Source organism: Takifugu flavidus, chromosome 10 (assembly GCF_003711565.1).
Source record: "Takifugu flavidus isolate HTHZ2018 chromosome 10, ASM371156v2, whole genome shotgun sequence".
Taxonomy (NCBI): domain Eukaryota; kingdom Metazoa; phylum Chordata; class Actinopteri; order Tetraodontiformes; family Tetraodontidae; genus Takifugu; species Takifugu flavidus.
In genome coordinates this window covers 5,029,602-5,041,993 of record NC_079529.1, presented here as the reverse complement: position 1 = coordinate 5,041,993, position 12,392 = coordinate 5,029,602, and the positions used below count along the sequence as shown (strand labels likewise).

The window sequence follows — 12,392 nt, the reverse complement described above, 5'->3', positions numbered from 1 at the left end:
ATTTGGATGGAGAGTGTTACATAAGAATGAGGCCTTTTACAAGCAGCATGATGAATTTTATGCTATTACCTTATGGATTATCCTTGCAAGACCAATGGTTACCCTAATTTCATCAGGTTACATTGTATAATGTTGTCTTGATGTTGTAACGCCTTCAGGATTTAAATGTTATCAATCTTAACGTAAAATTGATATGTGGGTCGTGAACATAGTATTTATTATATAACCACAAAATACTGACCTGAGTTGTGACTGCAGTTTGCCGGCCTTGGTGATAAAGTCCTCCCAGACAGGGTAGCTGCTCTGTGAGGGCAAAGGAGAGACAACTGTTACAAACACAACCCCTAGAATATATTCCACCGTTCCCTTGGTTATCTAATGCCTTAACAAACACGGTTTTATCTTCACGTCTCACCTCAGCTGCAGGGATAAACAAAGCTAATTAAGGTTAGCCTAAGTGCTTTCCCCTGCAGTTGGCTCATTTCTGACATTTCACCAGAAAAAAAAGATCCTGTTGTACCTTGTTGTCATTAAACCTGAGGGAAGCGGCTGATGCACGCTAAAGACTAACATTTAGTTAAAAAATGAAGGCAGGACTTCATTTCAAATGCTCCTTTTAGTTATTTCTTTTTGGTATTTACCGCATTAGTTGGAGAGCAGATTAACTCCCAAAAACTCAAAATGGGCCACCGATCGGTTTGAGAACCCCCCCTCCACCAACAAGGCCACTCATACTATGATAACGGATTTGGTTCCCAATGGTGCTCTAAATTGACCTAAATCAGGTCCTGAGCTGAAATGGCTGGGACCCGTTTATGAAGACAACCACAGAGAACAAGGCACATAAGGCATCAGGAGGATGACACCAGTAAAGATAGTGAAGCTCTACTATGACCTCATGCTTCTCACTAATGTGCAACTACTGTCAGAAGCCTGAGGAATGTCAAGTTATGCTGTGAAACATTGCAACCAAAGACCAAATGTACCTTTTCCAACAATATCTCCTTCTCTCTACCACGTCCCCGAGACTTGGTGTATTTAAGTCACTTTAGTCTTTGATCAGGCCTCAATTTTCCTTTCTACCTGCGTGACGCTGCACACTCCCCAAGGTTGATGGCCTCCGCACTGCGTGTCTCGCTTAATCGGCAAATAACATTGCATCTGAATGATCAATGCAAAGGCAAAAACGCCAGGCCCTGCAGAGATGGCTGCCAATGTCGCCAGGTAGCAAAGTGGCCTGACAGTTGGTGGATTCGTGGAATTGGACATGGTACAATGTGAAGTGCTGAACAGCCCCGCGGTGTTCATAACAAACTTCCTGACTCCAGACGACCCGGAGGCTGGCCCATTTGACCCACACATGTCAAAGCATTCTAAGTCTAAGGGTACATTTCTACCCTGACAGCTACATTCCAGACATTCCTGCAGGCAACTACAACAGCTGGGGAATCTGCTAATTGTCTCATTTGCTAATCTGCAGAAAATATCAAAATAACATGCCCTGGTTTTCACAATGATAGGTGCCACATTTAGCCTATATCTAATATTGGATGCTCCATTTTTAAGTGGAACAAATGCAGGTGGGACCAGCCAAATGTACTAGTTACCTACAAAGCCCCATTTACTGCTACCCCAAACATCAATGAGGCGTATGTGTCATAACAGTACTGAATTTTGTTTTGGTAATAGACGTGTAATAATGCATTCATGACAAGACGGGTCTTAAGAGTTGAGAAATCTGATGGTGCAATAGAGCAACACCTATGGAAGGAAAGGAAAACACGGGTGCAGCTTTCCTATAAACTAGTGTGGCGAATTCACCTCACAGGGAGGTTTTCGACCTTGCTAACTGCAAGCGCTTAGCTGGTAGAAGCTGGTTTTTTTGCATACCTTCATGTCTCCAATAACAGTTTGGAAGAGTCCTCCGAGCGCGCTGCATTCTTTCTCTATAGCAGCCTCCATTTTCAGGACCAACTCCAGTGGTCAGTCCCGACACGGTGAGCCGCCACCTCGGCCAGGCAAAAGCCAAAAAACTACAATAGTAGACGAGCGAAAAACAAAACGCGGGCCAAGGTTCGGGTAGTTTCCCTGTTCAGACGACGGGTTAAAACTTTTAGTCCCCTAACTGGTGCGAGGGGGGGAAAAAACACAGCTGGATTCTACGTTTGACGCTACTTGGAATGAAAAGAAGCCGCTAGGACGGAGGACAAATTTAAATCCCCCTCTCCCCTCCGCGCCACCTTGCTAATAACCATGGCGAGAGGCAGAAGGTAATCGCCACAGGTATGAAAAAAAATAATCAATAGTTCAATGCCCGCCTGGCGATAACGTTAGTCCGTATCTCGACAGGTAAATACCGACACCCGGTGCTCCGGCGGCCGCCTTCCAGAGTACTGCGACGGAGAAATGATGAGCCGAGTAATGGAAGTCAAGCTAACAGGAAGCATCAAATAAAGGTGTTTCCGGTTATTGGCAGCATCACCCTAAAATAAGTTACAAAAAATTCTAAATATAAAACTCTATTATTGGAAGAAACATAAGGTAGAAAAGCATCCTCAATACAATAACGTCTTTTCTCATTTAATGGAAAGAATTTCGATGAATTGAAAAAATTTCCATAAAATGTATTTTATTGTGACGGCTTACTGGCAACACTTCCGGTAACATCCCTTCTTACCTATTGTTGCAAACAGCTATCAAGGTAAGGAGATATACTTCTTGTTTTTCAAAATCTGTTTCATGTTCATGTTTCCACTAACCTGTGGGAAATATAAAATTACTGAAAGATATAAAAAAGATGCTAAAAATCACTAAAATTATGTCAAGTATAAACAAAAAAAGACGGCTAAAAGCACAGTTGGACTCTTCCTCCCCTTTGAGTTTTACCTGACTTGCAGCTGCTCTAGTTAGCTTTAGTGAAAGGCCCAAGAACACATTTTAAAGAATCCAACGTTTTATTGTTTCCATATATACAACTATCTGGTAAAGTAAACGCGGAAGCTTTAAACCACTTAAGTAGACAAAGGGCGACATCTAGCGGTTGGTACTAGGAACGTAACCCCCTGCAGATAACTTATTGGGTCATGACGCAATAACATTCATTGATATTTCTGTATCGTGCTTTAAAATATAAAGAACACTTTTTCTTTACAAGCCAATGCGTGTACAAATTTATAATAGATATAATTATTCTCAATAATTTCAACCCAGTATCAGGAAGACGCTGTGCACAGGAAGACAAACACCTTTTTGTTCTTTAAATCATTTATTTCTCTAGTTGTAATATAGCAGTTGTTAAATAGAAAAAATATATATTTAAAACTGTTTTAAATTAAACATTTCTAAAGCCTAATGCAAACAGATGTATATGTTAAATGAATCAAGTGGAAGACAATTATGGGCTAGGATCAATTTCAAAAGCTTTAAAATAATCACAATGGTTAAAAAAACACTAAACCTTTCGTAATGTCACAGTTTCAAATGGCTGGCAAAAATCTTTTTAATGTTCACAAGTCATGTGTTCATTTAGAAATAGCTATACATCCTGAAACAAATCTTGTATAACATGTAGACAGATGAGGAAAAACACTAATGCCAATTTGAAATAAGAACTCCAATAAATTAGAAATTGAAGTCCAAGATCATATAAGTTATTAGATTTTTGTTATATTATAGTTATAGATTTGATTAATGTAGTGTTAGATAATCATTCTTTAGCACCAGGGGTCACTGGAGGACAGGAAAAATGGTTGTAGTGTTCTGGTATTATGCTAAATCTGTGCATGTCAGCAGCACAGTGGGGCACAGTTTTATTTAATTAGAAATGGGAAATGGACCCTCTGCTGAGGATGTGACTCATATCACATCGAATTCTCAAGAACATCCCTTATGCAGTACAGTGATCCCTCGTTTATTGCGGGAGTTGCGTTCCAAAAATAACACGCGAAAAGTGAAGTAGTCAGCTTTAATTATTAAATTATTTTACAATGCAATACTGAACTATAGAATGAAACCAAAAATCAAAACCTGTTTTAAAGCCCAAAATTTGTTTAAAACAATAATTTTGATATAGTAATACAAGGTTGGAAACATTGTCACTGGCGTATTTCCCAGTCCCAGCTGTGCCTCTTCGTCCTGACTCCGCTCCGCTGGAGCGTCTGTTTCTACTGAAGGCGCAGGAGTCTTTCTCCCAGAGAAGAACATTGTTATGGGTAGTTGTTGGCGCTCTTTCTTTTTCTGAGCAAGAAGATTTTTATAAACGGATATGCCACCTTCGATTATATTTGAGAACTGCAATGAACGACTCGCAAAAAAAATCCGCGAAGCAGCGAAGCCGCGAAAGATGAAACGCGATATAGCGAGGGATCACTGTATAACATTGCATCAGCCATCCCAGATCCTGTCCCTACTTTCATCAACCTTCAATTTCATTTTCAGAAAAGTGGAAACCTGCTGACTAACTTTAAACCAGTACCATCCAGAAAAGCTTCCAGGAGAACGTTGCCATCTTTTGTTAAGCTCCAGGTGGCGTGGAGCTATATAATACGTCCATGGGAATCCAAACAATGAAGCAAGAACATAACTAGTTTCTGTTTTCCTCCTCTTACATCCTCCATCTTTTAAGGCCCATCGCCAAGCTGCAGCCATAGCACAGGGTCGTCACGAATGCAAAAATCTGTCAGAAAGGGAATTTGAGACAAACGTTCAAGATTTGCATACGTAACAACCATCCCCCCCCCAGCAGTGAATGCTGTGATGCTCACCGTGGCCGCCACGTTAATACTGTACTGCCTGTAGTCCAGCGTGGTGAATATGTTGCTCGCCGGGGAGGTCAGGCACATGGTGCCGTTGGGCAGCAGCAGGAAGCTCGCGCCTCTGTTCGCCGCGGTGACAGCGGCCTCCAAGGTGAAGGCAGCAAAGTAGAAAAGCAAAGCCAAGAAATGGTAAAACACATCCTGAGAAGAGCAAAGAGAGAAGCTGTGAAAAATACGCATGCAGTTGATTGTTTTCCAATGTTGGCCTGGAATTTTAATAGATTCTCTGCTGCAGGGTAACGACAGAAGGGACAAATAATTAGGCTATTATCAGTAGATGCAGTTTTTGACATAGAAGGTCACGTAAAGACAGTAAGACGCTAACCGGAGTCTGCGTCTCTCTCTCTGGGAGGCTGGCCAGATTACAAGCGGGCCTTTGTGGTGTTAGTGTGAGCTCATCATGCGTGTCACTCTTTGTTTGGTTGAAAACAAACAACCTCACACGCCCGGTTATCAGCGGGACCAGAGTGGAGACCCGGGGGCGAGGCCGCCCGTGTTACTGTTATGGCAAGGCAACAATCGTAACACAGGAGGTTAATATTTATCTTATATTAGCGATACTGTTTATCAGAGTAGCTGTACTTGGCCTACATCTGTGCTTATGCTGCCTCCTACTGAGGAAGCTCCAATTTCACAAAAGGAAATTTTTGAGTACAAATGTATTTTGGAATGATTATTTGACTTTTTGGATACACTAAAATGTATTAAATAAACCCAAAAGCTAAAGTGCCATTGTCATAGACAATAATACAGGAATTTCAGCCCAACGAACAACACTTTGAAGGCACCATTTGTTTCCTAATGACAACACCCTGAACATTACTGCCACTACAAAGCCATTCACGCCACCCATAAAAGATTCAAATTATGGTTAGAACAGGTTTATGGCCTGTGTTAAGTAGAGTCAACAGGTCTGAAGACAGGGGCTGGGTTAGTTTAAATGCTCTGACAGAGGTGAGTTAGTTTTCTCTTAGAACAGGAAGTGAAACTGCTCATCCTGCAACAGTGATCATAAATAACTGTTCCGACTTCATCGGAAGGCTGATGCTGGAGAAACCACCATAAGTAGTCGCCTGTCACTGATTTGCATTCACCAAGCAACGGCCGCTGCTGCCATGGCAACGCTATCAGACATAGCCATCCGAAAAAAGGCGCCTCGTGGAGATTTATGCGCAAATGTGCTTGTGTGTGTGTGTGTGTGTGTGTTCCCCCAAATGGTGCTCAAAGCACACCAACCTGTGCAGAAGAGGTTGAGAGTGAGAGTTAGTGTCAGAGAGCTGGAACGACGGGCTCTTCCTTCAACTTACCAAGCAGTTCCAGTCGGTATTGATGCGGTCCGCGAGGCCGGTGATGAGGAGAGCGAGGTATGAAAAAGAGATGAAGAACGCGGTGAGGGCGACGAACATCACCCAGCCCTGCAGCAGCGGCACGGGCACGTTGGAGGAGGCCACCAGGATCCACACCAGCCCACCGAATAACTGTCAACAGGAAAGGAAAGACGCCGGTGACGTGAAATCCAACACTCCAAAATACGCGTCCGGTTGTCCACCACTGTAAAAATAGTCAGTCTTTATTGTGCACGTCCTTCACCCGGCGATGTCTCATTTGTTGATGCACGTCACACCGTTGTGCCTGGCAACAACAAACATGGCTGATCAAGTGTCATTTCTTCCTGCGCCGCACTTTCAAAGGAGCAAACAGTATTTTGGATAATTGTGAGCATTAAAATTTCGTTAGAATTTCAGAAAACGAGTAAAACTTTCCCAAAGGCGAAGCATTTACACACTCTCTGATGTTAGGAAGCAGCTGTTGCCAAAGATAAATCCCCAAAAGGCTGGTTCGAAAGTTCAGTGTAATAAATTAACCGCAGATTCTTTGGGGAGTTTAGGGACAATTCGCTCGTAGTCTTTTATTTGCTTTAAATTTTAATAAATTGTACGTTATGCGTGTGGATTTTGCATCTCTGCAGTCCAGGTTTGACATGTAGGAGGGGCACCAGAAGAGGTTGCTGTAGAAACATGTTAATGGCGTTTGTAATCTGCGACCAACTCAAAAGATACGAAGTCAAACGACTGTAAATGTAGCGTGTGTGTGCGTGTGTGTGACGCCGGAATGGAGAGACCTCGGGAAACAGACAGGTTTTTTACTCTCTGCTTACCCAGAAGCAGGTGTCTGTCAGCCCGGGGCGACATTGGTCTTTACGGGCAATCACTGCTGCGGCTTAGAAGCCGCACATGAAAGCGGAAAAATCTTAATTTAGAAAAATAAAAATAAAAGGCTGCAAAAACATGGCTGCAACTGCGACTGTTTATTAAGCAAATCAATAAATAAAAAGCCTCAACATGGGCCACACTTACCAATTCTAAGCAGATCAAAACTCCGGAATAAGTCCTCAGCACTTCCAGTCCCAGAGGTAGAGAAATACTTGCCGCTGGGAAAGAGGTGGCAGCGGGGTTCGGGTTAGCAGCTGGTTCCGACATCTCTTCTCTCTGTCTCCCCCTCTCCTCTCCTCTCCTCTCCTCTCCCCTCTCCTCTCTTCCCACAGAGAGCTCGGTCCGTTAGACAATGGACAGGAGGAGTGGGTGGAATTCCTCGGGAATCAAATGTCCCCCAAACAGGTCGGACAGGTGCAGGGGCCACTCCCTGGAAACCTGTGCTGCGTTCACGGACCTCACGGACGATCCCGCTTCAGCGAGGGGGACAGTGTCTGAAGAGGAATCGTGTTTTTTATTTCTTCTTTTAACCTGAAAACAAGATCATGGCTTTTTTTATCCAAGATTTAAACCAACCAATGACACAAATAATATGACTAATTTATTGCTAGTGATATATTTAAAATTATATTTGTCCTACAGTTAAGTGAATTATACTCTATTCACAGAATCTGACAATGACTTGATTCGGTGCTGCATTTGACTTCTCATTGGCAGGCAGGGGTGAAGAAACACTGGTGCCAGGGAGCCGTGGCTACAACACACAGAGATTATTGGTAAGGCCACTGGAAGAGAATGGAGAGCAAGAGGTAGCCTGCCAGTGATGCGTGGGCTGGTTAAAGTTTGATAAGTCAATATTGGTCTAAGAGGTTACGGTGATAGGCTCAGGAGAGCAGAGATCTGATTTCCTTACGTTTTGACTTGTTTAATTGGCAACACCAACAACGAAACAAAAGATGGAACTGATAGGTGAAATGACCCACCCCCCCCTTTCCAATTTCTTAATCAAGTTATGGGGCAAATTGCAACAGCGCAACATCTGGCAGACCTGGTTTGCAAAGGCATGCCAAAGTTAATGTTTAGCATGGACTTTATGGGAGGAAATGTTGATCTAACCTCTGAGAGGACACTGAGCTCAGTTCAGCTCAGTCTTCCAGTTGGCAGTCTGAATCCATTCAGGCTGAATCCAGTGGCTCCCTCCACCTAATCTCTCAGAGCCACACTCCTGAACTTGATGCTGCTTTATCCCTTACGTATGAATCTGTGTGTGTGAGAGAAACATCGTGCATATTTGAGCGAGACCGGTATTCAGCCATGACGACTCCCATCTAATCTCTCCTAATCTGCTTGGATTAATGAGATTGATGCTCTCAAGCAGCAAATTTATGGTGTGATTTGTAACATTCCAGCAATACAACTGCCAAATGTGAGTTTCATTATTGCTGAAAATCGACAGGAAATTCTCTCTTTGAGCTTTTAGAATCACGGATTATCCAATGTTTAGACTCTGTCTCCCACAACCCCAAGGCTCTCTTCTCCACAACCAAAGAGTTCCTCATTTCCAAGAACACGTGCACCTTCTTCACTGTTGACAAATGAATGTCCTTCCTCTCGTTCTTCCAGACTAAACTGGACACAATGACACAAGTTTTCCAGCAACCTGCCTGCGTTCCCTGCCCCTTCCACTGGTCTCCCCTTCCTACACCACCCGGCCTCTCTGTTATCTATGTACTTATCACCTCACTGCAGCTTTTTCGCACCCCATCTTTTTCTCCTGGCTCAAATCCTACTTCACCACCAGACAACAGCTTGTCCGTATCAACAACGGCACCTTCTCCACTGCCCCCCTGTTCCAAGGCGTACCCCAGGGCTTGGTGCTTGGTTCCCTTCTCTTCATCATTTTCATGCTCTCGGTTGGAAACATCATTCGCCGCCATGGTCACCACGCACCACCCTCACCAAATGACATCAGTTGTTGCTGGGGCCACAAAGCCTTCTCTGCCACAGCCCCCCCACCCTCTAGGACAGCTTCCCGAAACACCTTAGAAGCTGCACTGACCTCACGCCTTTCAAAAGCTTTTCAGAACTATTTTCAACAACAATTTTGGCATCAACCCTTAATTCTGCTACTTATTTTCATTGGATTGTGTGTGATTTGAAATTGTTTTAACTGGAACAAATCATTTTGCAGTTTTTGGTTTTTCTTTTTCTTGTTTTATTAAAACAAATATACAATCTGGACCCTATAACTCCCATATTAGAGTACAAAGTTTAAAAGAGAACAGAACAGGAGAGAAATTTGCATTTATCTGTCATTTTTGATTGTTTCCAGGAAAATGTTAATCACTATTTACTGCTCTAGTCTTCACACACCCATGAGAATCTACTGCTGCAGGGCATGTCGTTCCACGCCGACACGCTTTGCAAGAACTCCACGCAGTCCTCGTCCCCGTCTGCGTTGTTGGGCTCTTCCTCTCGCCAGAATCCATCACCCACCAGCACGGTTCCATCCACCCATTTCCATGTGTTCCCATTCGCCTCTCGTCGCAGGCCGATCCAGGTGGTATCGTAATTTTTCTTCACAAAGTCCAACTCCTCTCTGGTGTCTATGATCACCAAATCTGCCCCTCGCTCCTTGCAGTCTTTTCTGCTGCCTTCCCAGGTTTTCGTTATTCCACTGGGAGACACAAAGTAGCACTTGGCGTTGAATTTTTTCCATCCTCTCCGACAAGGTTTATCTGAAAACAGTAAAAGTCACTTTTACCGGTACTAGTCACACGTGGTATTATGAGATGCATGTGGAGGTTGGGGTGGAGCATTTGAGGATTCGCAATGACATTGTACAGAAAATTACGTTGCCTTCCTGCCTCTGATCATGTCAACTCATTTCCCCACATACTATAATGTACACTTGTAGTGTGGTCTCTACTGGGTATAGGCTGTGGAAATACAAGGTTACACAAAACAGAAGGTTGCTTTGCTTTGATCTATGGAAGATCAATGGGCCAGAGTCCTGCTGGAAGCCAGAACGTTAAATTTAATGAGCTCTTCTTTGGCCTTATCAACACTTCCTCAAATGTCAGAACGTACTGAAATATTTTGACTAACCGACTGACTGACGTCCGCTATCACATAACCGCCTTGGTGGAGGTTGTATATAACGGAGGATGAGGTGGTGTTTCCCTTTACTACAGCCTACAATCAACATGTGCTGCTACAGTAAAAGAATAGCGGCAGCAGAAACATGTTTACCTGTTCGGTTGAGCCTAAGCTTGTTGATCTGTTCCTGCAGCTTGTCTTGACTGGCAGCCACGCTCGTGTACTGGTCCTGCAGCGTCTCCATCTCCTGTGTCAAGTTGCTGATGTGACTTTGCAGCTCATCCCGCTCGTCTCTCAGGCTGTCCCGACCTTTGGTGATCTCATAAATCAGGCTGGTGTACTTTGTGTCCCACTGATTAACCGAACTGGTGTCTGCAACAGGGCAGAGTAGAACCGACTAGTTTGAACCTTACTAATGTTGGGATGCATGAATCAGCCAGCGGTTGGGCTCGTGCACTCACTGTGGGCCACTAAAGTCAGAGTCAGCAGGAGGAGCCCCAGACACATGGCAGCAGCTCCAATCCAGCACACTGCATCACAGAAGAACACCAAACAAGCAGCAGAGGTTCAGTTTAGCTCTGTTATTCAATTAGAAAGACTTAGTCTGCTTCTGCAATCCATCATGAAAGTAAATTTTATTCATTTAGCTGTGCCTCGTCAGTCAGTAAACCTAAATTGCAAAAGTGCAGGGATGGAGGGAAAGTGTTCACCTCTGTCTGGTATTTGAAATCGCATTTGGTTCCTTGATTTGTAGCTGGAATCGATCAGGTTCCAGTCGGCTGAATCCTCCTCCCTGGAGTTGCTCTTAAACGCCACTGACATCTCTATGTCAACACTCCGTTGCGCTCTAGTGCCAGTTCCGCCCAACATTATATATCTGCTTGGATGATGTGCTGACTCTGCAATCTCTGTGAGCATGTGATTGCCCACAGAAAACAGCCCTGGAGTGGATTTAGTTGTTGTCGGATGGACCCTTCATAGATGGGGTCGGCAAAAACTACTTCCTGTAGTAGTGAAGATAATGTGGAGCTCAGTGTGGATACTGAGAATGTTGTTTTTAATGCAATATGAAAAAGATGGGAATAGAGGGAGTGTGGAGTTTATTTAATGATCTAATAAGATAGTTGCATAAGAAAGGTAAGGCATGGGTTTTAAATAAAAGAATATAAAGCAACTAATTAATAATGAACCCTTGAATTTAATTTCCTCACCTCCTTCACTCTATTCTGTACCAAAAATGTATAAAGGTCAGACTTTGGGTCAGACATTTTTCCTTTCTTTAGTCCATGTCATATCTCCGTTTATGCTCACATTTTTGTATTGCCAGGCATCAACTTCGTTTCCCTCCATGTATTTTTTTTAATGCTGCACCTTCAGCCAAGCTCTTTTCCTATGATTGTGGCCCCGCGCCCCCAGTAAAAACCTGCACCATGCCGCAACACTTAATGACCAGTAGAGGGAGACATTTGCACGTTTGCGTAAACAACCGACAGTGTCTGTGGTCTCCTGTTGCTCTTTATTTACTTGCTTGTCTCTCCTCATCAGCTGCCCTAGTATATTTTATAAACTCTCCTCAGAAACAATCCATGTGTAAGTTTTTGGAGTTTCGAGTCAGCATGTGAACACATTGTCTTTTCCTTATCTGTTCATTGGTGAATCCAGGTATTACCGTAGACCTCTGACATCAGGCAAAAATACAATAAAACATGCATGTGGAACAAAAGCAACCATTGAAGTAAAACATTTAAAGTACATTTTGACTTGAAATCAAACAAAAACTCAGATGGTGCACACACAGGGAATAATGAATCAAACGTTGCACACAGTTATTGTTTTATCTTTTTATTTGTGCAGGGTTATATTACTACAGCTGGATCTCTTGACATTAGTATTAAAAAATCCCAAAGGAAAAAAACCAAAATACATACTCAAGCACAAATTCAGCTTTCGCCTGTCACGTACAGACGTAAATAAGCGACACCTGACCCTTGTCAAATGTGCACGTCTCTCCGCTGACAGATTCCCTCAGGTGAATCAGACATCCCCCCACAGGCTTCACATCATCTTCACTTAAACTCCTGCCTTCATCCCAGACTTCAATCTTCAACGTGTTGCTCTGGGGATCCGTGAATGTAAACCACTGTTTGAAGGCTGCGTAGGTCTCATTTTTGACAACTCTGCTTGTTGACAACGCTCCTCCAACATTCATCTTTAAAAATAGAAAAAGTGAGTTGAGAGGTATTTATTATGAAAGGTGCTCTCAGAC

General features: G+C 43.3%; 3 protein-coding genes and 1 long non-coding RNA gene across 16 annotated transcripts in view; 1 reads left to right on the top strand and 3 right to left on the bottom strand.

Moving 5' to 3' along the window:
- Window positions 1-2,419, bottom strand: part of LOC130532184 (protein MTSS 1-like) — a 32,015-nt gene extending 29,596 nt beyond the window's left edge. For 6 of the 12 annotated variants that reach the window (XM_057044600.1, XM_057044607.1, XM_057044596.1 and 3 more), the window contains exons 1-2: window positions 1,891-2,418; window positions 242-303 (exon numbers count right to left, since the gene is read on the bottom strand). In XM_057044600.1, coding sequence (XP_056900580.1) covers window positions 242-303; window positions 1,891-1,962 — 134 coding nt within the window. In that variant the 5' untranslated portion in view covers window positions 1,963-2,418. Of the gene's footprint in view, window positions 1-241; window positions 304-1,890 lie in introns of all 12 variants that reach the window. The other 6 variants (XM_057044599.1, XM_057044602.1, XM_057044598.1 and 3 more) reach the window with 2 other exon arrangements.
- An 827-nt stretch (window positions 2,420-3,246) lies between these two features.
- Window positions 3,247-7,470, bottom strand: mal2 (mal, T cell differentiation protein 2). The gene is made up of 4 exons (XM_057044613.1): window positions 7,172-7,470; window positions 6,122-6,292; window positions 4,764-4,955; window positions 3,247-4,675 (listed from the first exon to the last, which is right to left on the bottom strand). The coding sequence occupies exons 1-4, from the start codon at window positions 7,292-7,294 to the stop codon at window positions 4,604-4,606; spliced, it is 558 nt and encodes a 185-aa protein (XP_056900593.1). The 5' UTR covers window positions 7,295-7,470; the 3' UTR covers window positions 3,247-4,603.
- Window positions 7,471-7,629: 159 nt separating this feature from the next.
- Window positions 7,630-9,264, top strand: LOC130532190 (uncharacterized). The gene is made up of 2 exons (XR_008952272.1): window positions 7,630-7,803; window positions 8,651-9,264. It is a non-coding gene; the product is annotated as an uncharacterized LOC130532190 (long non-coding RNA).
- On the bottom strand, window positions 9,225-10,986 carry LOC130532186 (CD209 antigen-like protein D). 2 transcript variants are annotated; one of them, XM_057044608.1, is made up of 4 exons: window positions 10,837-10,986; window positions 10,588-10,656; window positions 10,280-10,498; window positions 9,225-9,765 (listed from the first exon to the last, which is right to left on the bottom strand). In XM_057044608.1, exons 1-4 carry the CDS (start codon window positions 10,946-10,948, stop codon window positions 9,386-9,388), a joined length of 780 nt encoding a protein of 259 aa, XP_056900588.1. In that variant the 5' UTR covers window positions 10,949-10,986; the 3' UTR covers window positions 9,225-9,385. The 2 variants fall into 2 exon arrangements, with proteins under 2 accessions (XP_056900588.1, XP_056900589.1); XM_057044609.1 differs by having other exon boundaries at window positions 10,588-10,641; window positions 10,837-10,949.
- Between the last annotated feature and the right edge of the window lie 1,406 nt (window positions 10,987-12,392).

What these genes read in the sequence shown, in the direction of transcription:
- mal2 (XM_057044613.1), bottom strand. Translation starts at nt 7,294, where the DNA reads ATGTCGGAACCAGCTGCTAACCCGAACCCCGCTGCCACCTCTTTCCCA. An exon ending in ATACCGACTGGAACTGCTTG is followed by an intron (nt 4,956 to 6,121) that starts GTAAGTTGAAGG and finishes TGCTCTTCTCAG; the next exon opens with GATGTGTTTTACCATTTCTT. An exon ending in GTATTAACGTGGCGGCCACG is followed by an intron (nt 4,676 to 4,763) that starts GTGAGCATCACA and finishes CCTTTCTGACAG; the next exon opens with ATTTTTGCATTCGTGACGAC.
- LOC130532186 (XM_057044608.1), bottom strand. Translation starts at nt 10,948, where the DNA reads ATGTCAGTGGCGTTTAAGAGCAACTCCAGGGAGGAGGATTCAGCCGAC. An exon ending in ATTTCAAATACCAGACAGAG is followed by an intron (nt 10,657 to 10,836) that starts GTGAACACTTTC and finishes TCTGTGATGCAG; the next exon opens with TGTGCTGGATTGGAGCTGCT. An exon ending in GCTTAGGCTCAACCGAACAG is followed by an intron (nt 9,766 to 10,279) that starts GTAAACATGTTT and finishes TACTGTTTTCAG; the next exon opens with ATAAACCTTGTCGGAGAGGA.